A 27,396-nucleotide genomic window follows, 5' to 3' on the forward strand; every position below is an offset into this window, starting at 1 on the left:
CGCCGCTGCCTCAGCCCCGCCCCGAGCGGCGGTGGCGGCCGCCTGAGCCCGGTGCCTCCCGGCCCGTCCGGAATGGCCGCCCCGTGGGTTCTGCCCGCGCCCCTCAGCCCAGCGCAGCTGAAGCGGCTGGAGCAGCACCGCTACAGCGCGGCCGGGCGCTCGCTGCTGGAGCCCTGGCTGCAGCCCTATTGGGGCTGGCTGGTGGAGCGGCTCCCGCCGTGGTTGGCCCCCAACGCCATCACCCTCGGCGGCCTCCTGCTGAACTGCTTCACGGCGCTGCCGCTCATCGCCTCCTGCCCCACCGCCTCCGAGCAGGTACCGCCCTGCGGGACTCGGCCTCCCCCTGTCCCCGCAGGCACGGAATGCCCGGAGGGCCGGGTCTGTGTCCGCAGAGGGCACGGTGGGTTTGCCCTGAAACCGGGTTGCACATACAAGTTTGCCAGAACGGAATTTTCGTGGTAGTTAGAGTGGGTAATATCAGGGGAAGGTCTCTGTTTTGGGGGGCTTTGCGGCCTTGAAGGGTGGCTGTTCTGTTCCGATGGGTTTAAATCTTAAAGGCAAAGATGGGGGATGGCAGTTGGGTTGTTTTTTTTTTAACGTATATAACCTGGCCATACTTCCATGAGCATTCTTGTTGACAGAAGCATCCTTATTTGTCCCTAATTGCTTTGCCTTTCATGCCAACAGTTGCAGCAGTCAGATCAAGAAACTGATTCAGGTCCAAACTAACACATTTTGGTCTGACTTTTTTGGCTTCCTTGGGGTGCAGCTGCAGGCAGTAAGGAGAAAGATGAGAGAGGAGAGTAAATGGCTGGAAACTGCAGGTTGTCATCTTCTAGGCCTGGGCCCCCCACAGAAGGAGGATATGGAGCTGCTGGAGTGAGTCCATAAGAGAGCCATGAGCATGATCAGAAGGCTGGAGCACCTCGCCTATGAAGACAGGCTGAGGGTGTTGGGCTTGTTCAGCGTGGAGAAGAGACATCTGCAGGGAGACCTCACAGTGGCCTTCCACTACTTGAACGGAGCTTATCAACAGGAAGGGAACCAACTTTCTACATGGTCTAATAGACGTAGGACAAGGGGGAATGGTTTTAAACTAAAAGAAGGGAAATTTACTCAGAGTGGTGAGGCAATGGCACAGCTGCTCAGAGAAGCTGTGGTGCCCCATCCCTGGAGGCACTCAAGGCCAGTTTGAATGGGGCTCATAACAAAAAGGTTATGTTGCAGACATCCAGGGAATTACTTCTTCTGGGAAATATATCAGGTCGAGTTTTAGGGACATTTACGATTGTCACAGAGGTTGAATTCTATAAGAACATACAGTCTGGACCAAATTTTCCCATTTAGACATCAGTGTATCAATTATAAGCGTGTAGCTTTAAAGCATACTCCTTCTCCTGTTGCATTGTTCTTTGAGCAAAGACAAAACTTCTGTTGCCTCTACTCTGTGAGTATGCCCTGGCTTCTGCTGCTCCCCTCACAATCATTACCTTTCTTATGCTCTTCTTCAGCCTTTCTCCAATGAAGATGGTGTCTGAATGGCTTTCTAAAAGAAGCTAAACCTGCTGTAACGCTACCAAGTGTTGTATCCACTATTGTAACATCTGCCTGTCCTACTGCAGCAAATTCTACAATTTAATAATGCTTTCCCTGCTCCACACAATGCATTTGATGTCTGAAACCACACAGCACTCCCTTGTCCTCTTACTGTGTAGCAGGTATTTCCTTATACGCTGTACTTGCCATCATCATCACCACCAATAGCTACTAAATGCCAATTTACTGCTGACCAGCACAGTATGTTTTGGCTTTATAAATGCTGCCTGCTTGAGCAATGCCTTCCTGTGTAGAAGGAACATGGCTTGTATTGCTGTCTTCTATAAATGTACCCTTCAGCGTAAGCCTCTTTATCTCCGTCTGAGTCATAGCAGACCACACCCCACAAGCACTGCAGTAGCTAAAATCCACGTGTGTGGATTTTCAGTGTCTGTCCCATTTCCTTCTCTGGCTGAGGACAGGACAGCCATCTACAGAACTAAAACACGTTATAGCAGCTGGGACAGGTGGACGCTGCCTGCACATTTCGTGCCCTGTACAGAGTTCATGCATCTTCTCTGCTGTTAGTGAAGACTCTTCTTTCTTCCTTTCTCTTAGAATCACAGAATTGTTTGTGTTGGAAGGGACCTTTAAAGGCCATGTAGTCCAACACCCCTGCAGTTAACAGGGACACTCACAACTAGATTGGATGCTCAGAGCCCCTCCAGCCCGGCCTTGAGTGTCTCCAGGGATGGGGCATCTGCCACCTCTCTTTTTCCTTATGTCCAGTCTAAGTCTCCCCTCTTTTAGTTAGAAATAATTTCCCTTTGTCTTATCACAGCAGACCCTGTTAAGGAGTCTGTCCACTTCTTTCTTACAGCTTCCCTTTAGATACTGAAAGGATGGATCTCTGTGGAGCCTTCTCCATGCTGAACAGCCCCAGCTCTCTCAGCCTGTCCTCTCAGGGAGGTGTTCCATCCCTTAGGTAATTTTTGTGGCCCTCCTCTGGATGTGCTCCAATGGGTCCATGTCTGTCATGTGCTGAGGACTCCACACCTGGATGCAGCATTTCAGGTGAGGTCTCACCAGTGCAGAGGGGCAGGATCACCTCTCTCACCCTTCTGGCCATGCTTCTTTTAATGCAGCCCAGGATAATGGCTTTCTAGGCTGCAAGGACACATTGCTGGCTCATGCCTAGCTTGCCATCTACCAGTACTTCCAAGTCCTTTTCAGCAGAGCCATGCTCCATCCTTACATCCCCCTACTTGTAGTGATAATAAGTGTTGCCACAGCCTTGCAATTGGATTTGTTGAACCTCATGAGGTTCTCTGGGGCCCACTGCTTGAGCCTGTCTAGGTCTCTCTGGATGGCATCTCGTCCCTTGGGAGTGTTGGACAGTCATAGCTTCTATGCTGTAATTCTGGAGGTAATGCTTTCTGGTGGAAGCAAGATCATACTTTAACCCACTCTTTGTAGCAGATTTACTTTCCTATGTTCTCCTCCTGAAAGGAAGGACTAAGGATGCTGATCATTGCTGACCATCTCTTGGCTTACAGTGTATCATTACACAGCTGGGTTTCTTAGATATGACAAAAAGTGACGATGCTATTGAAGTGGGAGATCAATGAGGTGGCTGATCTAACAATAATCATAGCATATTTATAAACTGAAAGTTCTGCTGACCTACAGTATGAACACTGTGCTTGTCCTGCGTTAGAGTGTAGAAGGAGCACATTTTAGGTGAGGACTGCCTTTTATCCCCACCGTGTGTTAGTGAGAAGCTTTTGCTGCTAAAAGGAGCGCACCGTGCAAGCTGATTTCACTGAAGCAACTGCAGTTACTCCGTTAGCACAGGGTTTTCATACTAACAGCAGCTCTTACTTTGTTTTGAACCTAGATCTACTAAAAAATCCTGTAGTAGCTATAGCAGGATCTGAGCAAAGAATGGCCAAAACTGATCAGGGTGGGTTTCACCAGTGGTAAAGATTTGCTGCCCAAGGAGGTTGTGGATGCCCCGTCCTTGGAGGTGTTCAAGGCCAGGTTGGACGGGGCCCTGGGCAACCTGATCTAGTAAAGGTGTATGTTTGGTGGCCCTGCCAGGCAGGGGGGTTGGAACTACATGATCCTTGAGGTCCCTTCCAACCCAGGTCGTTCTATGATACCCAACCTGAGGGAGCTCATTGGGGAGAGGAGGAAAGGAATGCAAGGAGTCCCTGCAGTGCAGAAAGTGCACCAGATTATGGTTATTCTTAATTCTGTCCCATTGTAGTGCAGATTTAAACAGCCCCCTTCCTTCTGCTGCTGTTAGTACAACTGCACTGAGGGCTTTGTGCTGAGCACAAGTAAGGGAAGTTCTCCAGTTCTGGGGGAAAAGAGAGGAAGTCCAGTGAAAATGGCTCCTTTTGTGCATCTCTGCCAGACAGGGGAACTACAGGCTAGGGCAGAACTAGTGCTGTGGGAATTGAGGGAATTATATTATGAATAAAAGTGGTAATGAGGAGGTGCAGGTGAATATTTAAATGTCGCAGTCCTTGGGCTGTTGACTGATCTCTGTGGGTTTGAACTTCACTTGAAATAAGTGGTAAGGGATCTTCTCAGCATATCCACTCTCCTGCAGCTGTCCATGCTCTTCCCCATGTGCCGTCACAGGGGCACAAAACAAGGGCTGCTGTTGGACCTATGCTGCTTCCTGAAGGTGGGCTGTGCCACACAGTCCTACCCAATGCTGTGTCTGCATTCTCTTGGCATCTTCAAACCCTGGGTTCAGCAGGTGATCTGACCTTTACAAGATCTGCAGTTGAAAAGACCCTGTATAATCTTTCAGACTTCTTTTTAATTCAAGCAGAGAAGCCTTTTTTGCTTGTTTGTTTTTTCTTCTCTGGGGTTTGTTTTGTATTCTAGCTTCGTTAGAATAGCATGTGTCCCTGGCCAAATAATGCATTTGCTTAGACAGGATATAACTTCGGGCTGAGATAATAAACACCTCATCAGTGAAAAGCTGATGATTACTGGGAGCCTCCTGACCTTTCAGCTGAGTCCCTCAGCCATGTCAGCATTCTCAAATGCTCCCACTTCTCTAATTTGCAGACTGCTTGGGTGCAGTGTGGGAAGTGGCTGGGGACATCCCTGGACAAAGAGCCAGGCGTGTGTGAAGATGGCAGCTATAGCAATAAGGGACACATCCCTTACAGGTGTTAATGGACACAAGTGATCCTCACCACCTGGAGAACAAAAACTCCTCTCTTTGCAGCTGGGTGAGGAGAATGGTTCTAGTTTGTGAGCCTGGGGGGTTTGTTGCTGTGATTTGTGTCAGCTGAAGCTCTGAGGCAAGCAGACACCTATATGCAGAACTCTTGATGCTATGCTTATACTACAGCTTGGAAATAGACAAAAGCCACTCTAGTGCCAAAACACCAAATAGAATGGTCTGACTTGAAGTTGCTTTGCTTCTTTGAGGTAATGTAGGCAGAGATGATGTTACCGTGAACAGCAGTTCTTGTATCATATATTGTGGAGTTGTAGGGCAGGAGGGAAGAAGTGTATTGAGCACTGGGTACAGCTTTTGTCCATGATACAAAGAACCCCATGACTTCAAGTTAACTAAAATCAGTGTTTCAGTTTACAGGTAGAATATTGCAAAAGGAGAGGAGCTTAACACAGCCAATCAGTGGCCTGGGCAGCATTGCCAGGTGTGACCTGGTTACTTGCCTCAATCCTGGGATTACAATCATCAGTAGATCTAATGCTGTCTTCATGTGACTTGTAAAAGTCCATGGAGGCACATCATAAAACCCTGCAAACTACCTTAGTGGCATTTTGAAGTAATATTGGTGATACAATTGGGAACGTCTTCAAAATTATTACAGGATAGGAATGAAACTCTCAGTTTCTCTTAGCCTTGTGTTCATAATGCTTCCTTTTATGAATCTGTCTGGAGCTGGCTTGTTCGAGACTATCTCATGCTCCCCATGTAGCAAAGTGATGCTGAAAATGCCCTTGCAGCCACTGCAGTAGCTTTCATCTGTGGACTATATCAGTGAAATTGTCACTGAAATTGTCATTTTTGACTTCTCCCTAACAGTAACACTGGGTCCATCTGAGCATGGACAGAGCTTGGTGAGAAATCTGATCAGTTGTCTAAGTAACAGCCTTTGCTTTCTGAAATACACATAATCATGTTCGTCTGCTTGCAATACAGGAGAGGAGCTGCAGAGGTGTAAAGCCACAGCAGCAACCTCCTACCTGCAGATAGAAAAGAATTAAGCTTTGTGACTGCCTATGGCTGCTCGCTTATTAAAGCCTGCAAACTGTGTTTCCACCATTGATACCTGACTTTGGTGAGCACTTCATGAGCAGCACTTTTGAGTGCTAGGAAAACCGCTGGATTTTGTTGAGGCAGAATGTAACCTGTACCTCATTCGAGAAGTGTCAGAAGTAACTTCTAATAAGAAGGAATGCCTTTAGGAGGACATACTGACTTTGTATATGAAAACAGTGCTTCTGAAAGCTAGAGACTTGAGCTCTCTATTTAGTGATGTGTTTTAGTACCTGTATGTTGTAAATCTGAGCAGGTGATCTCAGTGTGTGACATTGAAGCTGCTGAGGATGCTCCTGAGTGCCTTCATGCTACTTTTCTTTTTAAGATTAATTTTTTTCAACTATTCTTTTCAGCACAAATAATACAGTGTATTGTGTATAGAATGTAGCATAGCTTTGTGCTGCACAGTATTTTACCTTTAACTGAATAGATTATTGGCTAAGAAACTGGAATCCACCTAGTGACCTTTTATGTGAATCTCTTTCAGGCACCTTTTTGGGCATACATCCTGGGTGCGTTAGGACTTTTTATCTACCAATCTCTGGATGCTATAGATGGGAAGCAAGCAAGGAGGACAAACAGCAGCTCTCCTCTAGGAGAGCTCTTTGATCATGGTTGCGACTCTATTTCTACAGGTAGCCTTAACCTACTGTTACGCATCCCAGTTGTAAAAATAAGTTAGCTGTTTTCAAGAGGAGCTGATGAATCATACATTTGTTGAAACTGGAAGGAACCTCTGGTGACTGTCTGGTTCAGGCCCATGCTCAGGGCAGAATCAGATTGTTCCCTTCTCCACCATTGCCCAGTCACTGCAGCCAGGGCTGCCCTTGACTTTTGCATCCCTGATGAGGGAGGGTATTTCAGAAGCACTTTTAGAAGGTGTTTTGTAATACACAGTGTATGCTTACTTGTACATCTTCATGCACTTGGGGCTCGATAATGAACAACATTCAGTAAGAGCATTGCTACAGATTATATTATGCGTGGCTCATGTTTTCCAGTAAGGTACAATTGATAAACAGGATTTACGTGCCTATAAGGCTGATGCTGGAACATGAAGCTAAGGGTTCTGCTTTATGTAAATTGTGCCAGAAAACCCTTATGGGCATCCAGCCTGGCATTTAGGAGGAGGGTTGTTTATAAATGTTTCTTAAAAGAATAAGCTTAAAAAAAGTTGTTTGGGAGTTTCTAAAAAGAAAGCCTCGCTCAGTTTTACTTTCTGTAACCTAGCAGCTGTTGGTGGCAATACCTGCATTTCCATGTCAATTTAAATGGCCAAAACATTTGCCTTGTGAAGAGTTGGGATGTTCTTTATGCCTCAGTTCCCAGCAGAGCACTACCAGTCTTTGAGTACAGCTCTTCTGTTGGAGCAGATGTTTGTGCCATAGAGGAAATTTTAAAACTCAAAGGAATGACCACAGTACGCTATGGAGTGTGGCCTTCCTTTGGAAGGAGCCTTGTGTTTTGGTGTTTTGATCTCTCCCACCAACACTGTCCCTGATGTTAGCTACTTAAGTCATATTCTCATCTTGTTATAGTGACCTGAAATGCCTTGTGATTTTCTCTTAATTGCAAGCATAGAGGGTATATGACTAACATGTTCGTTTCTGCTTTTCAGTTTTTGTTGTCCTTGGATCCTGCATAGCAATCCGACTAGGAACAAACCCTGACTGGTTGTTTTTCTGTTGTTTTGTGGGACTGTTCATGTTCTATTCTGCTCACTGGCAGACATATGTATCAGGCATATTAAGGTTTGGAAAGTAAGTAGGTATCTTTTAGAACTGCATATGACAATATCTGAGGCTGCTAGCTACTTGATTTCCATTTCTTCTTGTTCTTTCTTCCCCACGCTCTCTCTTCCTGTCACCCCCTTCCTAGTCTCCCTTCTGCCCTAGCAGACTTCTGTTTTACTTTGATTTTAAGATCTGTGTTATACTGAGTACAAGACTTGTTCTTTTAGTAGTTGATTGTAGTTACCTGTGCTTTATTTGCATGCATTTAGTACTTATTTCTAGATTTATCCACACAGAGTTGTCTTGCCTGCAGTGTAACCAAGCACCCTATATATAGGGGTAGGAACAGAGCGAGCATCTCTGATAGTTCCCATTATAATCAGCCTGCCATGGAGCAGATCCAGCACAGGGGATGCTGAATCAATGCATTTGTAGCAAAATTCCCTGGTAATGGATTTATCTTCTGTGAACATGTTCAGTCTTCCTTCAAACAAACTTTATGCATCCAGCACATTCATAGTTTCACAGAACTATGCCAGTGCTTGGAGAAACAAACTGGGTTTATTTGGGGTTTTTGCTTTTCATCTGGTTCATACTGACTTTGATGTTCTTGAGGTTTTGTGTTAGGTCGCAGTTCTGCTTGATTTCTGTCATGTTGTTCATGATTTTGTAGAAATTGAGTCTGTTCTCACTGAACTGTGGGAGGAGGGGTCACTGACAATCATGTGAAGGATAACTATTTTGCTTTAGCTCCCAATAGTGTGGAGAATGCTCCACATACCCGTCTGTAGCTGTGGCAGTGCCTAGCATGGTCTTGTACTGTCTTCAAGCAATGAGATGCACTTTGATAGTGATTTCTGAGGAAAGGAGAAGTGACCTCCTCATCAGCTGTAACTGAAATACATGAGAGGTGAAGGCTGTCCTGACAATCCTTGCTACGTGTTAAGCAGCCTACTTTACAGTACTAGTGAGCTCTGTCCTGCAAGAAGCACCTTAGCAAAGCAGAGTACCACTGCAGGCTAATGATCAGCTGCCTGCATGCTGTTTGGTATCTATCTGAAAGGCAGGCTGTCTCTGCAGTAATGCTAAGAGCTCTTTTTATTTGCTGGCCACACAAACTATAACTCCCGTGCCTGCATACCCATCCTGCTTTTCTCCAAAGGACATTCTGTCCTGTAGACAGAAAGGGATGCTTTAGAATGATGGGTGGAAGGATAATTCTTGTAAGTGACAGTGGACTGTAATGGAAATGAACTATGCCATAAGCTCAGGGCATCTGTACCAAGCATTGCATTTCTGTGCCTTCTGTTGCATAAAACATGAGAATGATTTCCCCATATCAAGAAGGCACTGAAGCTCTCATACCACATACATTTTCTTCACTAAAAATGTAGTGGCTTCTGCATAAAAACAGCGATAATGCATAGTACAAGCAGTTTGGGATACCCCGGTGTTCCATGCTTTTTGCTTGAAGCCAAGCAGACACAATGTCTCTCCAAAATAACTCATTTCTGTGTACTGAAAGCAAATCAGGATTTTTCCAAGGCTTGCAATTTTGTCTTTTAAGAATAGTTGTTGTAGTAGTTCACTCTAACTATGATAATGCATAATATGCATGGAAGCTTTCACTGATGCTGTTCCTGAATTAATGGCATTTGATTTTGGAAGTGAAATTACTGATGAGTCTCAGCACTGATGGCCAGGAAGAAGAATCAGCACAGCTGGGTAATATACCACTGCCAGGCTGTACAGATAGAATGCTCCAGGGCTCAATAAAATCTTTGGCCTTCAATTTGAGCTGTGCTGCAGCCAGCTGTCTGAGCCTCTGTAAAATTAAGTACAAAACTTAGGCACGTATGATGACTCAGCTTGGAGTCCTGTCACTTCACTAAACAGGCACGGAATACAAACTCACACAGATGAGCAAGCTGAATTGGTTCATCTTACAGTCTGAGCAGTGCCCACACCTAGGAAGAGTGAGGGAGCATGACAGCACAGGAGGGAGGGAAGAGCTGCCCCTTCTTACTTAAAGCTTTCAGCAATGACAAGCACCTCAGTGTGTCATCTTGTACATAAAACATCAGCTCTTCTAAGAGTCTGAACACTGCAATGAAACCTGGCATATTTTGTTGCTATCCTACATTAAAAAGTTTGATGTTATTGTGAGTATCAAGATCAGATAAGTGTTGTCCATTAGCCAAGAGCTGGTTCCCATCCCCTTTTGAAAACACACCACTTCCTGTGCAAACAATCTGTGTGCTAAGCAGGGAATGATGTGTCTTGATTTTGGTCAGTTCTTTAAAATAGCACATCTGTTCTAACTACTTAAGGAAATGTATTTTAAACATCCATTGTTAATGCTTGCTAGTTACTTTAGTACTCTGGGCTTTTTTTTAATACATACATATATATATATATACACATACATATTGAGCTCCTCTGAAAGTATTTCAGAAATCAGAGACAGTAAGACAGGTTGGCTCTGTCCCATTCTGCTCTTCATAGTTTCTACTTCTATATGATACTTTCAGTGTGTTTACTATGAGATTGACTTAATATTTTACATTACTACTTGCATAAGAAGTCTGTAGTTTATTCAAAATTCCAAAATAGTTAATAGTGTATTTATTAAACACTTTTTCCCTATAATTGCATTCAGCTTGCCTTGATTAAGCATATAGGTTCAATTTTAAATGCTAACTAGAGATGTGTGCCTCCAAAGAGAGTATCTTTCTTAGATAAGGAAAAAGACATTCTGTATGTACTTCGTGACTTGAGGGGTAATCTGAAATAACTCATTTACTGTTCTCCCTCCCCCCACCTCCCTACACTTAAGGCAAACAGAACCTTTAACTGAATGACTAATATCTTTTTTTTTTTTTTTAGAGTTGATGTAACTGAAGTTCAGATAGCCATAACGCTGTTGCTGTTGGTATCTGCATTTTGTGGAACAGCAGTGTGGGACTATACGGTAAGTGTGTAAGCACTTGGTGTTTCTATTAAGTAAGTGTTACTATTTGCTATGGTATTTGAAGCTATGCTGTGCAACTAGGATCAGTCCCTGCCAGCTGTCTGATGTTCTGTCTGGGCTTCCTGTACAACTATGGGTTATATTTACATTGTAGTTAAACTTAGATATAATGGTGTGATTCGCTGTGCACAAATTTAGAGCTACATAGAGGAAAAAAGACTCCATCTGCCATGTATGCAAACTAATGATCTGTCACTGATACTCTGCTCATAGTGAAGCTTTAACACACTTTTTGTTACTTCTGTGTACTTTACTGCAAGACTTTCTGGCATTTCTGTTCAATTAAATGATTTATAGGATGCTTTATTTTAAAATGGAGAGATGAACTGCTTTAATCTAACAGTTCTATGTTACTGCAGAAAAGCCAGATTTATGTGTCAGTGGAGATATGTTGATTTTTAATGGTTATGTCAGAGCTGGCTTTAAACATCAATCACTATTTTTATAGAATTCTTTCCTGTCCAAACGCGTTTGTTTTCCTATCTCTGGCTTTGAGTCCATCTTTCAATATTCACTTCAGTGTGCAACAAAAGTACATCAGAGCAAACTCTCCATCCTTTCTGTTATCTTAGAAATGTAGTTCTGTTGGTCATAGGACGTGGAAGGCCTGAGACTATTCCATAGTTTTGATAACCTACGCAAATCAATCTAAATATAAAGCACCAAGCAATTCCAATTGGTCTACCAATTTACTCAACAGTTAAGTAATGTTTAGCTGAGCTTTGTTTTCTGCAAGGTGCTTTTGCTCTATTTTCACACAGTTCTTTTCATGTTGGGAAACAACTTCATATACTAATAATGAATTACGATTGCTTCTTCAACATTAAAATCTCTGACAGCTATGCTGTATCTATCTCAAAACAATCTGTATTAAAAAATATAGTCAATGGTTTCAATTTATTGCTGCTTCTTTTTTTTTTTTTAAATCCTCTGCTGCCTTTGGAAGTTTCCTTGAAACTGCAATTGATTCTGAAAGGTAACTGTTTAACACCAATTTTCATCCAGAGATGATTCTAAGTGCAAAGATACAGCATACAAAGAACGTGTATTAAAACACAAAGTAGGCAGATGGCGTTTGTGTTTCCTGTGGTTTAGTATTGTGGTACCCACTGAGAGGGAAGGAACTGTCCTTCCTGCCCCTCCCAGGTCATGGTGGAGCAAGTCTATGGCAAACTTTGGCTTATGGTGTTAAAAAAAAACACCTGAAGAACATTATAAGCACACACAGTATAAAATCTAGCTCAATGTCAAGACCGGAATTTGTTTCAATTTGACTTTTGAGTAATTATTCTTAAAAGAAATGTGATGCCTTCAATAATAAGGAAATAAACTCCAAACATACTGTCCTCCTGAGCTTATTCTCAGCAAGACAGTAATGCAAGTAAAATAATTCCTTACCAAGGGGTCAGCAGCGTTGTTGTTATTTTAATTAGTCACCTCTTGGGGGGGGGGGTAAAAATAAAGCTGATATCTATCTGTAACCTTTAATATCTTTCTCTTGGCTTTCCCACTAAGGTGCATTTGATAGGCCTAGAACTGAAGTTCTTTGCAGTTGTTGGCATACTGTGTGGAACAGCAGTTTCATGTTTCAATTACTTCCGCGTCATCTTTGGTGGAGGGGTTGGAAAAAATGGATCTACAATAGCAGTAAGTTGCTTTAACGTTCTGAATAGGGTTTGAACAATTTACATTTGTAATTTATCAGTCTTCAGGTAATCAAAAGAGTTTTGTCTCTTAAGCGTTTAAGCAGACAAGCGTATGGATTTCACAACTCAAATATATTTGTTAGTCTGAGAGTGTTGGGTGATCAAAGCAAAGACTTATTTACCTGTCTTCTCCATAGCTGTCACTGGATTCCTTCTGTCACAGGAACCAGCCGTGAATTTTCTTTCAAAGTTCAATAAAGGTTATAATAAAGGATACTAATAGCATTAGCATAATGTGAATGGACTTTCCCTGAGATTTAGACAGCTCAAATTGCTTTCATTCAGTGGGTGTCGTGTTGTAATACATATATAAAATATTGGTCTTGTTGTGTGATTGAAGCCAAAGAAGAGTTTTCTCTCCCTCTGTATTTCAGGGAACAAGTGTTCTTTCACCAGGTGTCCACATTGGGCTACTTGTCGCATTGGCCATTGTGATCTACAAAAAATCTACAATTCAGCTGTTTGAAAAACATCCGTGCCTGTATGTCTTGACATTTGGATTCGTGAATGCTAAAATCTCACAGAAGTTAGTGGTAAGGAATCTTCTTTTCAGCCCTAAACATGAACCAGTTGTTGGCTTAACAGATGCATTCTGGAGCAGTAAGCAAAGCACAAGTTTTCCAGTTTTGCTTTGCTACCACATTATATTATGACCAACACACTGACACAGGCTCGTTCTCCTACAGAAATTAAGTACGACACTGATGCAGGGAAAAGAAAAATAAAACCTGTTCAATTTATTCATTAGAACTTTCTGTTTTGCTTAGCTTACTCCTAGAACTAAGCCTTAATTTATGCACTGACATTGGAAATGCAGTCCCTTGAGCCTTGCTAATTGCTGAAGTACACTGGGATAGATGGATATAACTAAAAAGAGCACAGAAGGTCATGTGTTATATTTCCTATATAACAGTAAAAAAAAGCAGGACCTGATGATTCAAATAGCTGATATCACTGATTGAAGTGCTGTATATTGATTGAGCAACCTGCAGAGAGGTTACTTAGCCCTTGAGAAAGAAACTGTGAGAGATCAGCAGGTTTTTGACCTGCCTGCTGATTGCTTTCCAGAGGGCCCCTCAAAGACACTGGTGATGGGTTTAGGACACTGTTCTTTCTCCTAAGGTGGAGGCTTCATGGTAGTTACAGTGATCTCACAGTAGCGCCTTCTGTGTTTTTGTGTTTTGTTTTTTAAATAGGTGGCTCACATGACAAAAAGTGAAATCAGTCTTCAAGACACTGCATTTATTGGACCAGGACTTCTCTTTTTGGACCAGTACTTCAATAGTTTCATTGATGAATACATTGTTCTGTGGATAGCACTGGTAAGCATTCTGCTTCATACTTCTGATGCGGTACATACAAAGGAATGGATTGAAAACTGCCTCTGTCATTCCACTCTGCCATTTGAGATTTGCTCAGTTTCACCTGTCATTGTGAAAGAAGTGCCAGGATACTGCATAAACATGTTTTGGGAGCTAACTGGCTTTCTTTCCTTAGAACAGAGATCTGAAAGTGAAATTATGGATCTCTTTTTGTAATTCTGCTTTAACTCAGGTGGTTTGTTTAAAGTTACTCTAACTACAAACTACGCAACATATATCAAACTTGATAAAATTTGATATATTTTGATTAAAGCTGAATTTATAGCAGGGACAATTTTGTGAAATATGTTTTTAACCTGTTCTGTTTTGTTCTTTTTAAGTTCATATCCTTGTTTGATATGCTGAGATATGCCACTGGTGTATGCCTACAGATTGCTGCTCATCTTCATATACATGTCTTCCGAATTTCATCTCATCAAGCTCCTGAACAGGTTCAGAACCATAATGACTGATTAAATAGGTCAAGGAGGAAATAAACATTTAGCAGAATGCTGAATGAAGCAGCCACTCTGGGAAAACAGATTAAACTTTTCAGTAGTTTCATGAGAAAACAGCTCATGCTATCCCAGAAATTACCAGATGCTAGAGTTACTAAATACAAAGTCACACAGGTTCTGTTGTGGTTAACAGTTTTGAAACAGGGTCTATCTCGGTGTTCTAGATACTGTAGTTACTACTTCATAACCTAACTATCGCATTTGAAACTTTTGTTATCTCCTGTTAAGTACCCTTAATTATGTATTTCTGGTCCCAGACTGTAAACTGCAAACCAAGGTGCTACAAATCAGAGTTGTAAGAGAGGTTTTGTTTTTTCCTAAAGCAAGCGACTGATTTTCCACCATTAGTTTCTGAAGTATTCTGCTGTGAAGCGATAGTCAGAGGTCACAATGGATACAGTACAGCACTGTCAAGACTGGTAAAAATGAGGGATCGGTGAGGTCAAACTATTAATCTCCTTTGATACTGCACCAGTAAGGTGAAGGAAACAGAGGAAAATTTTCTTGTTCTCTATTTCAAAATACTGTTGTCAGTGCCTTTAGGATTCCTGCATTCTCTAGTATCTAACTTACTGTTACTAAGCACAGTTGTAGCTCAGAGGTTGGTTTTTTTAAGGGCAGTTTCTGGTTTCTTATAATAATGTTTACCTCCTTGTACCCATTATCTAGACTGTAGGCAGTTGGGTACTGGAGGACTGTAGCTTCACCTACCCTAATTTTTTTCTGTGAAACTGTGTAAGTTGAATGACCAAGTTCCTTGGACTTTAGTGTCTGTTAGACTGTGACAATGCAACACACCCAAATATGACAGTGCAACCTACCTGTGTGTAACTAATCCCCTCTGAAGTATGCTTACAATTGCTGTATTTATTTTCATTGTAATCTAATTTATCTTGCTACTGTCACTGTACTTTATCCAAACAAAACTATAAGGAACTAGAACATAGTGTTTAGTAAAACTCTACAAAATAGAGAAGGTGAGTCCTAATATCAGCCTTTTTTCTTTTCATTAGTGAAAAGATGAATTCAATTAGCTTATTGTCTGTATAGCAAATCACAACTTGCACACAAAGCCTAAATAATGCTCAAGCTCCTTTGAAGAGGTAATACATTAATATTGTTTTTGTGAGAAGCTGCTGAATGTACATGTTGTCACTTTTACTTGCTGCCATGTAGCTGAGCTTTCTTTAAGTTCATAAAGATGTTACTGAATTGTACAATAAAGAATGCTATTATTTGTTTCAAAAACAGTGCACTGCAGCTTCCTAGCTGCTGAATTCAGAAAGCCTGCCTGAGATATTCAAGGACCTTAAAAAGCGGGGGACAGAAAATACAGTGCAACACGTTCCCCCGAGACCTCAAAAATGTAGAGTAGTAGGAGGAATAAATAATTATAGAGTTATGGTAGCAATAAGTAGTAGGAAATGAGTGCAGAAGTCAGCTGGAAAGCCAGAAACAAGAGGTGACAAATAATCCAGTACAGAACAGTAGAAGCAAAAACTGTTAACTGTACTGCACAGCATCATCTAATTATCCTTAAAGGGCAGAGACTGAACACCACAGCTAAAGTTAGCATTGCTAGTTATCTGATACTCACCACGGACCCATACTACCTCATGCATCATTCTAGCAATGTAATTTCTGTGTTTGCTCTGTCCTTGAGTGCCATCTGACACAAAACAAGACATCTCCATAGAGGCTACTTGCTCAGTTTCAGTTGCAACCTACAAACTGAATTTTCTGTAAATTAGCTATCGCTAATCTGGCTTCTGGCACTGATGAGCAGTCATCAGATGTCTTGGTTCTGAACTAAAAACCTTATTAAACTGCAGATAAGAAGTTGTACGGTCTGGTTTTGAAATACATTGTTTTAAAGTAATCAGATCTGCTTGTGTGGGTGGTTTTTGTGTTATCTACTAGTATATGAAACCTAACATGTATTTTAGAAACTACCTAATTAGTAAAAGTGGTTGTTCAAGGATAATGGCTTTCCGCAAAAGCAAGCTACGTGCAAGCTAGGCTGGCTGTTTTAATTCATATTCACTGACTGTAATGAGGTGCATAAATGAAAAATACTTTATTCTTAAAACAGACCTCCCCCGAACTGCCAGTCATTTGAAACTGCAAAAATATTCCATTTCAAGTAAGTGAGCTAGATTACCACAGAAGAGGTGTACTAAAATGTATAACTCAAAATGCATGCAGTAATATTCAGTTATGCTTACTTGAGCAGATGGTGCTGTAAAGCTGTGGTACTAAGCTCATTGTTCAATTAAAGAAACCTGCTTTTTGGACAAGTTACAGCAGTTGATACATCTCATATTGCTAAAAAGAAATCACAATGACTAGCCTGACAGAAGGCCTCATGTTTCATTTACCATAATATACATCATTAAGCCACTTTCCATAATCTGTATGTTGGTACTACAGAAGTCTTGAAGCTGTGGCTTTTGTAAAAGGTTTCCATTTGCAGTGTACTCAGATTTGTTAAGTTACTGTGCAAAACTACAGTGGTTTTTTTTTTCCATTAATTCTATCTATTGTTTCAACTGAGCATTATAAGAAGTGAAACAATCAAACAATCCACTGCTAATTGAAGTGAATATTAATTGGACAGACTATAATTGGTTTGGGGTTCGTTCCCCTTAGTAACAAATTTACTAATATACCTTCTTACAACATTATCAGACACAAGATTAGAACATTAGAACAATCCACTGAAGTATTTAATAGGAACTTTAAAACACTTAAATCTTAAGATAACTTCTTTATGGCTAACGCCTATACTTGTATCGTGTTACTTAGGTACAAGTTGTTTCTCCATTGAGCCATCAGAATAACATGGACTGAAGAGACTTGCGAACAGTTGCCATCTCCTGCTGTTGCTGTTACAAGAAAAGGAGATAATTCTGAACAGATGCCAAACCAATATGATTCCTTAATCTAATTAAATGAATGTCTGACGACTTCCTTATGGAATGTTCTATTTTTGTATTTAACAAAGATCTTTATAACTACCGATACTTACAGTGTCCATCATAATCTTCTTCTGTAGCAAAGCCATTTCCTTGCGAAGTTCATTTTGTGCACCAGCAAGAAGATTTTCATTGTTTTTCTCTAGCTCTTCCATGCTCTGGAGTTAAGGATAATCTTAATTCAGAACTGCTCAATATCAAAAGTTTTAATTTAAAAACAGACAGTTCAGCTTACCGTTTGATTTTTATAGCAGTAGCGCTCACTGATAATTACAGATGAATTCTGTCATGAACTTGAAAAAGAAACTGTATAGGACTCCAGTCTACACTGCTGCTTAAACAACACCACATACCACATGATGAAAATAGCCTTTTTCACTCAGTATCTGCCAGGTGTAAGCTACTATCCCGCATTTCAATAAAGATAAGAATTCTACGAGTCTAGACATATCTGTCAGAGAAGTATAGGGGTGGTACAGTTTAATATCATGACAACCTTGGAGACCTGAAGCAGCAACTACAGAAAGTGTTACATTTCCTCCTCTTAGCTTGCTTCGCTCTGAATAAAAACTAAGGTAAGGTTCACTGGTTATCTTCCCTTTTGCTCAGATAGTTTGCCTATCTGCATGTGCATAGCTGCATTTTCCTTGACTTGTACTTTAAAGTTAAGCTTATTTCAGGTGTGACTTTTACCTTTTGATCTTCTCTGAGGAAAAAAAAACACAGCGTTGTTTTTTTTTAATCTTTGATGAAGATGTATTGCCCTTTTAAAAAGGTTATTGTTTATTAAGATTTCTGTAGTGCCCTGTAATGTAAACTCCAACTATCTGGAACTAAGTAAATGAGGGGAAGGATAGAGAAGATAAGAGAGAGTCAGGCTTTTTCAGCAGCATCCAGAGACAGGACAAGAGGCCACAGGCTGGCACACGAGGTTCCCTCTCAACATCAGGAGAGGCTTCTTCACTGACTGGGTGACAGAGCAATGGAACAGGTTGTCCAGAAGGGCTCTGGAGTCACCATCTTTGGAGATAATCAAAAGACTCTTAAGTAGTCTTGTTAGATTAGCTGCTGGTTAGACCAGATGACTCCCAGCAATCATCTTTTTTATTACAAGCCAAACTTGGAGTAATAGTACTCAGTCGTTTTTTGTTTGCTCTCTAGCATGTCGGCCACTTTTTTAAAACAGGTTGATCTTTATTTCTTGTGTTTAAAATACAGCGCGCTATGTAAGCAGTGTCCAAAAATTGTACTTACAGGGACTGTTAGCAAATACAAAAGCTATTCATAAATCAACAGGAAAGTTAAACAGGACTGAGCAGAAACCATCCTGCAGGACCTCTTTCAACTACAAGCTGTTATTTGTCAGATTCTTCAAGTTAGCTTCTAAATATTTACCTTTTGTACCAGCTTAGAGGAAGGAAAACCCTTTCAAATCAGTGTTGGTTAGGAAGCAAAGAGGAAAAAAAGAGCAAAGGAAGCAATAATTACATAATTTTAAAAGAATTACAACTTGTTTAGAAGCATTTTCCTTGCAATAAGCAGCAGAACCTAGAGAGGTTCGTGACCAAAAAACACCTGACATCAAATTCCCACAGGGAATGCATGAATGCATGTGCCAACAGTAATAGAAGTAGTAAATTACAGCATAATATGTTAATAGACTGCTGACTTTCAATTAACACGCACAAAAAACCTGAGGGACAGCTGAGGCAAAGTCCTGTTGATTTGACTAATCTATAGAAAGTTTAAACTGGTGGAAAACTGAGTTTGGTTTAGAAAGCATGCTCCGAGGGTTACAGTTAAATATTTGAAACAGGAAAGCCAATCAGACCCCTGCAAGAACACATTTAACTAAAGCATTTGTATACAGGCACAGTGTGTATGTGTATTTAGAAAGAACAATTCATTTGTAAACAAATTAGGAAACACTACTAGCTAGCATGAATATTCATGCTAAGCTGCTGTCCTCCTTCAGCAAACCTTAAATTTCTGTATAACGCAAAGGCTGGATTAGTACAGTTTTCCTAAGTGATGTGAAACAGATCAGCTGCTTTCTAAAATGAGAATTTACTGTACCTTTAAGAATTGCTCATATAGTTGCTTAATAGTTTTCAGTCTCTGACTCTGAACTATTCTTGCCTGCTGAAAAACTTTTTGTTGCTGACGGAACATGTTCTGAAGCAGAAGCAAAAAGAAAAATAATAATGCTATTAGTTGACCAAAAGTACACTGGTTATCATTTATCAGAATGAAGAGGTTCTACCTTCACTGACAACCTGGGTCATAGAACTGAGATCCCTGCCTGGAGAGTTATCCTTGTTTTTATTAATAAAAGGACTAAAGATTGGATTAAGCCCTGAACCTGCAGACCTTTCCAAACTGAAATCTGTGGCACCCTATGAGGACAGCTGGCCAGAACAGCATTTGAGTGTTGCAGGGAGATGTGCTGAACTTGCAAACATAGTGGGAGTACAAATTCACCAATAGCATGTGATTACATTCCACTGTCTCTAATCATGAAATGCTCAGATTTATTGCATGGAGGTATGTTTTTAAGCAATGCATGCTTAGATGCACTTTCCTGTACTCCTTTGTTCTTCCCATGCAACGTCTCTGCATGCTCAGAATCAGCATATCAGTTTCCTCTGACATCACCTCAGCTCTTCTCAAGCTGTGTGTTGGCTTAGAGTTCCATTCCCATCCATAATCTTGCAATAAAGTACTGCACTTTTCTTCTCTTTGAAATATATCCTCAAATTTGAACATTTATTGAGAGCCACCAAAGCTGAATGAAATTTTGAAGAGTTATGTGTTTGTTTGAACTACATAAAGTATTTTTGCATTTCTACATGTTTGGGGGTCCCAGTTCTATCAGTATTCCATATCATGACATCATGTGTCAGGCTGTTTGGTGTAGAGGCTCTGTGCACTGCGCAGCTGTGTTTCCTAGTCTCATACTCTGTCAGTCTCATGAATTCTGATTCCGAGAGAAACATATACTGCACTTCCCAAGGGCCTTTACATGACCTACTATTATGGGTGATGGGGGTGACACGGCTTCCCAGTTCCAGCACAGAGAGCAGCAGCACAGTCATAGCCTTCCTTTCTCTCCCATTAATTATAACTTTCCTTATCATCACCTTACATTCTTTTACCATTTGTAGTAAATTTGTTATCTCTCCTTATCTTAATTGGGTCATTTTTCTTTCCTTCTCCACAAAAGGGGAGGAATCACAGAATGACCTGGGTTGGAAGGGACCTCAAGGATCATGTAGTTCCAACCCCCCTGCCTGGCAGGGCCACCAAACATACACCTTTACTAGATCAGGTTGCCAGGAACTGGGCCCTGTCTCCACCTGGTCTTTGAAACACCTTCCAAGGACGGGGCAGGTATCCACAACAGCCTGTTCCAGGGCCTAAACACTCTCCTAAGTATAAGAACATCCTGCCCCTAACATCCATCTAAAATCTTTCCCCTCTTTAACTTAAAACCATTTCCACCGTTCCTGCTATGGTCAAGACCTTCAAGAGTTTACTCTCCAACCTCTCGAGTAAGCTCGAGGAAGGGTGTCCCCGTCCTGTTTGTGCTTGAAACTGTCACACTGGGGGTCTCCCTGTGAATAATACTCCCGCTGTGAAACACAATCCCATTGCTGGAAACGCAGGGCCGCTTAGTTTCTTCCTGCTCGTCTCTTGCTTTCTGCACATCTGCATCCCACTGCTGAAATACAGTCAGGAACTGCTGGGAGAACTCATGATTGAGCTTCTGCCTATAAACAGACACTGGCTGTAAGTATTACAAATGCTCTGAGAATGACAAGGAAAGGTAAGGTTCTACATGCATGGAATAGGAGCTAGCGTGAACTTAAGAAAAAAAAACCAAACAAAAGGGTGGCTATTTTGAATCAGTCCCAAACTGAACACCATGTTTTAGAAAAAATAAATAAGGAACACAAACATAAGTACTTATATAGAGAGACAGTACTGATAGATGAAACACAGATTAAAACAAACCAACAATTTTTTCCTAGCAGAACTGTCAGCACTGTACAGATTTACTGTTTTAAGCAAATTACAGATCTTGGCATTAACAAGTTGATAATGAAAAAAAAATCATCAGCTCTTTCTTAGTTCATTATACTGTAGTCTCTCTATGTAAACATCATACAGCTAACACAGATTTCAAATAGATAAAACCAAAAAGACAGCTGCAAGTCTTGCAGTTTTTGCATCTCTTTTTTCCACTTTGCTCTGCTTACAGCATCAGACATCACAGGTCTCAAAACCAAGGGTAAATGTTACCTCTGCTCCTGTTCAATCTTCTGGTTGCTGGTTTTGAGTGAGGCTTTTGTATACATTTCTAACCTTTTCCTCTTGGCTAAGAGAGCCTTGTTAATGTCAGCTAGAATCAAAGAATAGTTCGAAGTTAAGCACACCAGGACACACAGCACATTTTATTAAAGATGTTGCTCATGGATGACCTTACGCTTTGGAAAAGCAACAAGGTGTGCTCGAACAGAAAGAAGCTCACATGTCTGCTGCATTAGGAATCTTCTCCACCTGCCGCTGGTGCTGGTATGAGAGCTGCCTATTCCCCCCCCGACAGACCCTACCTTATGCCTCTGAAGGAGCAACTGGACATTGCCCCTTTTCCTCATCTATTTCACTACACAATTAGCTTAGCACTTCCAGGCCTTCCACTAATTTAGCTGGGCCAATGCTTTTTAGATTTGTTTTTCCTCGAGAGAGAACACTGGCTCAGATATTCTAAGAGTAATATCCAAGCAAACTGCCTAGTTTTCAGAAATACATCAACATATTGAATGAATGACAAACTAATATATCAGAAAGACTCATTTTAAGTATTTTTTTAATAAGAATTCAGGTTAATGTAAGTTAATATGTTCATTTCATTTTAATTCATGTTTGAAGATCTAAGGAACAAGTCACAGATAGCTTAAGGTTAATATTTAAAGCAACTGCTTTTCCTCCCTACCGTAGCCTTCAAAAAACATTCTCTAATTTGCTGAGGCATCTGCCTCTGCTACTTCCAACCCTGTTACTTTTAATCAGAGAGCAAACTCTCTTTGATCCATTTATTTTCCTTCCAGTTTTTGAGTCCTGAATAAAAAGCAATCCCAGCTTTTTAATATTAAACACTGCAATCCCCCTTATATACTTATATAAGTATATATATATATATACATATTATAATGGAGTCTAGACAAATACTTTCCTCTCTTTATCTGCAGCTGTGCCCTTCCCTTCTATCCATCTGTTCTAGATGCATCACATGTTAGTTCTCACCTGCAAACTGGCTGTAGCCAATGCTACGAACACCATCCATTTTAATCACATCTCAAAAAGTTGTTTTGCAGTAATGAATTATCGCCAATTCTGTAACTTAAACATGAATTACTTTTCAATGTGTCAGAACGCGAGTGTACTTACCTCCAAATCTTTCCAGCATATTCTGTACTTCACCCCTACAAAATAGTTTATGATTTTTGAGTATTTTCTGACTTTTGATTAATGCCTGAAACTAATTTTATCGCATGCCGGTTACTTGTAAGCAGTGGTAAGAGTTGCCACTGCCACAAGCTAAGACTTATTCCTCCTTTCCCTCCTGCATAAGATCTTTTAAAACTAATTTCTTGATGAGAAAGCTACTACAATCTATCAGCAGAGGCATCAGGCATTTAAAGGGCCCTGAGTGAGAGACGGTGATAACTAACATTAATCACGCCCCCCATACCCACAGAAAAAGGAATGCAGAGCATCAAACAAGAACAATTTCATTAAAGTTAACATAACTGAAATTAAAATGAAAACAACGCCACAGAAACCATCCAAGATAAATGATTTCCAGGTTGTTTTTTATAGCACTTAAGATGTTATCACTGGTTCTGATTTACTGTGTACTGATAGTTTCTTTTACATCTCAATTTTTCCAAAGGATACCACACTTTTCTGGGGAGGAGAAAGCAAAAATTTCAATTCAACAGCCTTCATCTCCAGAAAAACTTTTGCAACACGTTACTTTTGCATTATAGTTATTTGGCCAATATGTTCTGAATTTCATTCCATTTCTCAGATCATTTTCAATATTTTCAATACTGTTAAAATGTTCAAGCAACTAAGATCAGAGGGGAAAAGTATGATAAAGAATTAAAAGAAAAAAATCATCATTAAAAAAAATATATTCTAAATCTTACCCCACATCATCTGGAACCACATGAGTAGTCACCATAGGTCTTTTCTTGCCATGCTTGTCCATTACTGGTGTTTCGCCTTAATGTAAATTTCAAAAAGATTTACAAAAAAATACTTCATATTTTGTGGGGCCACTTGAATTCCTGAAGTGTAATTACTTTTCCATAAGGTCACTTCTTTGAACATCCATCCCATCCATTACACATGCAGCTCCTAAAACCTGACTGTAAAGAACTGACAGATGGACCCCACATGGGCTGGACTTGAGCTGACACTGCCCCGAGTTCCTTAGTGCTGGTCTCTAATTGGAGTTACTCCATCCACTACTACACAACTACTTTCAGCTTCGCAATGTAACAATTATCAGAAAGCTAATCTTAAAAAATAGGGGAAAAAAAAAACAACAAAATACTCAAGAATTTCATTTTACCCTAAGTACTGAAATTGCGTAATCTTGACTTTTAAGGAAGCAATACCAGAGAGATAGATCTATGTTCTCTCTATATAATAACGAATCCACGGCTGTCAGATTTCTGTTACCAAAGGCAGGGGAAAAGATCAAGGAAGATTATACCTAATTCAAGACAAAAAACACGGGTACCCAGAATTATTAAAGAATACCTAGAAATGTGGATAGCTTTGAAACAGTGAGCATGAGTACACATAGCCATACAAGCTATCATGAAAACAAGACATCTATGTATGTTGTAAAGCTGCTCAGCTCTTCTCAGAGAAATTAGTCTGGCAGACTAAACAAACAAAAACTGAAAAAGATTCTTCCCAATTTCAAGTTCTGCAAACCCACTCATTGAAGAGGTTGCAGAAACGTACACTCTGACCCACACACTAGCTAATACAAACCGGATGGCCGCTGCTATTTGAAGCTTAGGACACACTGACCAGACTTGTCAGGTATTTCACAAAGCAGCACAGCAAACCTCACGGGGAATACTCAAGATGGAACTTTAATTATTCGCACGTGTACATCTCACTATCTTATAGAAATGAAGAAAAGGATTTTGTTTAGACAGATAGGATGAGGGGGAAAAGGTGGGAGGGGAAGATAAACAAAACCCAGACACGGCTGCTCAAAGACAGAATTCAGAAGTTACATCAGACTTTGCCAAAAAAATATCATTTGAAAAATGAGAATTGTATTTTAAATCCACTTTGCTACAATCCCTTAAAACTCAAATGAGAATCCCTTGGCTGACTTTTACTCATTTTTTCTCAGCTGTCTGTACCTCTTTTCTTACCACATTTCTTCTGTTGAGATTCTTCCCAAAGTACTCTTACTCCTGCCAACGTGAGACCCCAGCTGTACCCTATATCCAACTCCGCTCTCTGTACTAGCAGAGCTTTTCTGTTTTGGCCTGACCCTACAGCATTATATGCAGCCTCGCAATAGCATCCAACTTTATTAAGGACATTACCAACAAGTTTAAAACACAGCAGCTCAGCTCGGCTGTTCTATTGTGTGCTCTTACTAATCCAAACCACACACCAGGAGGCTCTCACAAGCATTAGGAATCGTGCTTGTTCAACCATTCACTGACCCATAATATCCTCCTATCTGTTCAGGCTCGTCAATATTATAAACTTTGTTTAAGAAAAAAAATAAAAATCATAATAAACAGCAGATAAGCACCTTCTCTAATATCTTCCTCTGATCCACTCAGGTCTTTTCTTTCCTCCTGAAAGTCATAGGCAGATCTGGCTTGCTCTTCCTGTGCTGCTTTACCAGCTTTTCCTGAATGCTTCCTTCCGGATGGTGCCATAACGAATTTTTCTTCCTATTGAGGCACAGTATCAAAACATAACCTTTCCCACGGTATTTTGAAGACAAATGTGTTTTTGTGTTTACCTTGACCTGTTACGTACTCCCCTTTGACCATCTCCACCTGTATGGATATCCAAGTAGTCACACTTTTATTTTTAAAGTAATCCACAGGATTAACCCTGACAAAGTTTTTTAAAGGTAGGGTAAAACAATGAATAAATAAATAGCAGGGATAGTGGGATCACACTTCTTATGCTGAAAAGCAAGGAATTATACTCTGAACAGAGTGCTCGTAAGTTCCCTGCCTGTTAAGACTTCATAATCTTTTCAGATTTGATACCGCCTTCCCAAAGAGCTGTGCTGATATTCTATCCTACAAAACAGATGATAAATGTTCAAAACCAGCGTATGACTCTACAGCCCATTCCTTACTGGGCAGAAAAATAAACATGTGCACAATTCTTAACAACCTTGGTCAACGTTCACTGCCTGATTGTTTGTTTTCAGTTATGTCTCTTTATGTGTTTCTGATGCAGCTTCCATATTTGGACTTTAGACATACACTTTCTTTAGTAACTCTCATTTTTATATATTCTACGTATTATTTCTGAAAGATTTAGGGAGTAGAATGCCAACTTAGAAAGAAAAGTGTATCTGTTGTCATTAAATGCAAGAAGGAACAAAATAAAATGTTCTCCTTAGGACTTCAATAACTGAAGTCATATACAAATGCAGCAGAAACTAGCAGGATACAACAACAAAATATTTCTTTTTGCTTCATCTCATAGCAAGAGGCATGAAGCATTTCAAATTCAATGTTATGGGATGTATAGTTTTAAATATCCTACCAAAACAGGATTGCATAGAAGATGGAAAGAATAGAGAAAACAAGCAAAAAAAAAACCAAACAGAAAACTGTCTTTCAAGCTTTCGCAATGGAAAAACTTCTCATTCTCAGTGCAGCTCAACACAGCCAGACATAACAACAGGTTTTTCAAAAGGCCATTGAAATATAGTTCTGAACATTAATTGTATACAAAACTAAGCGCTCCAGTAAAGATCTCTGGAATGTCCAGGGCAGGTTGCTCCTCCAACAGTAACAGCTGCAGCACACACCTCAATTCCTGATTTACTTACTTACTGAATTAGCTACCCATAGGTATGAAAACTTCACTTCCTTTTTAAGCCACACATCCCATGGATATAGAAAACAATCACATTAAGCTGTGAAGTAAAAAACACTTTTGGATGTCACAGCTTCTCCAGTGGTTGATGTGTCACTATGCAGCACGAACACAAGATGTTCTGAACTTAAAATTTTCTTAACATTTCTCCTTTCATTGCTAATTGGAAGATTGCAATTTCTCTCATTTGAGGATAATTAAGATACAAGAAGAATTATGGGCACTGAACAACTCCCAAGCCTCGATGACTTCATGATGTAAGCAGGGCAGCAGCTCACATACGTTTCACCCAGCACACAGGCATCTTTGTACTGAAAAACCAGCCTACATAGCACTACACGCAATAAAACAACGTTGTAGCCCCATATAACCCTCATAAAGCTCCTTGCTTTAGCAGATTCCAACATCCTTAAGCCACAGACAAGTATTTAACAACGATTTTTCAAGAGGCACTCACCTCCTTATTCCTCCCTGCCTGCAAAGATCTGAAATAAAGCACTCTGTGTGAGTCCCACTTGTGTGAGACCGCTTCCCACTCAATGCCCCAGAGCTCAGGGGGTGCCCAGCCCCAACCCACCACCCTCAGCCCGCTGACGGCTCCCTCCCCGCTCTCAGCGTCTACCACAGCCTCACACCCTCCAACAGGCGTAAAAGAAGGGAAGTGAACCGAACCAGCCCTGCCCCACAGCCCTCCTTCGCCCTGCCTGCTGCTAAGCGCGGCCCTTCCCCTACCCGGGGTCGCCAGAGTAAGGCGGGAAAGGCGACAGGCGGCACATGCGCATATCTGTGCCGCGAGCGGCTCGTGTTTGTACCTCAGCCGCCATTGCCCGCTGTTGGTTGTTAGCTGTGGCTTCAGGCTGTATCAAACATGTTTCAGCCTAAATTAAAAACCCTAAATTCAAAAGCGCAGTTTACAGTGCTGGGAAGTTTGATTGCACTTTGAGTACTCATTCACATATCACATTACTATTAAAAGCCATTACTGTTGGAAAGTTTAAGAAAGTATTTTATCACAAGGATTTTATAAGCCACTAATGGCTG

At 40.8% G+C, this 27,396-nt stretch overlaps 2 protein-coding genes across 5 annotated transcripts; one reads left to right on the top strand and one right to left on the bottom strand.

The window, feature by feature from the left end:
- CHPT1 (choline phosphotransferase 1) lies at window positions 1-17,622 on the top strand. 4 transcript variants are annotated; one of them, XM_015867469.1, is made up of 10 exons: window positions 1-315; window positions 6,342-6,489; window positions 7,473-7,614; window positions 10,474-10,558; window positions 12,134-12,265; window positions 12,699-12,857; window positions 13,521-13,646; window positions 14,027-14,137; window positions 16,296-16,346; window positions 17,009-17,226. In XM_015867469.1, exons 1-9 carry the CDS (start codon window positions 73-75, stop codon window positions 16,320-16,322), a joined length of 1,173 nt encoding a protein of 390 aa, XP_015722955.1. In that variant the 5' UTR covers window positions 1-72; the 3' UTR covers window positions 16,323-16,346; window positions 17,009-17,226. The 4 variants fall into 4 exon arrangements, with proteins under 4 accessions (XP_015722955.1, XP_015722960.1, XP_015722966.1 ...); XM_015867474.2 differs by having other exon boundaries at window positions 16,296-17,226; XM_015867461.2 differs by lacking the exon at window positions 16,296-16,346 and having other exon boundaries at window positions 2-315.
- On the bottom strand, window positions 16,825-27,238 carry SYCP3 (synaptonemal complex protein 3). Its single transcript, XM_015867511.2, has 10 exons — window positions 27,088-27,238; window positions 26,813-26,840; window positions 25,040-25,184; window positions 23,394-23,469; window positions 22,630-22,664; window positions 21,481-21,580; window positions 20,840-20,948; window positions 19,255-19,353; window positions 17,232-17,336; window positions 16,825-17,088 (listed from the first exon to the last, which is right to left on the bottom strand). Exons 1-10 carry the CDS (start codon window positions 27,177-27,179, stop codon window positions 17,035-17,037), a joined length of 843 nt encoding a protein of 280 aa, XP_015722997.2. The 5' UTR covers window positions 27,180-27,238; the 3' UTR covers window positions 16,825-17,034.
- Window positions 27,239-27,396: the final 158 nt, after the last annotated feature.

The sequence above is a fragment of the Coturnix japonica genome, chromosome 1 (assembly GCF_001577835.2).
Source record: "Coturnix japonica isolate 7356 chromosome 1, Coturnix japonica 2.1, whole genome shotgun sequence".
Lineage (NCBI taxonomy): Eukaryota > Metazoa > Chordata > Aves > Galliformes > Phasianidae > Coturnix > Coturnix japonica.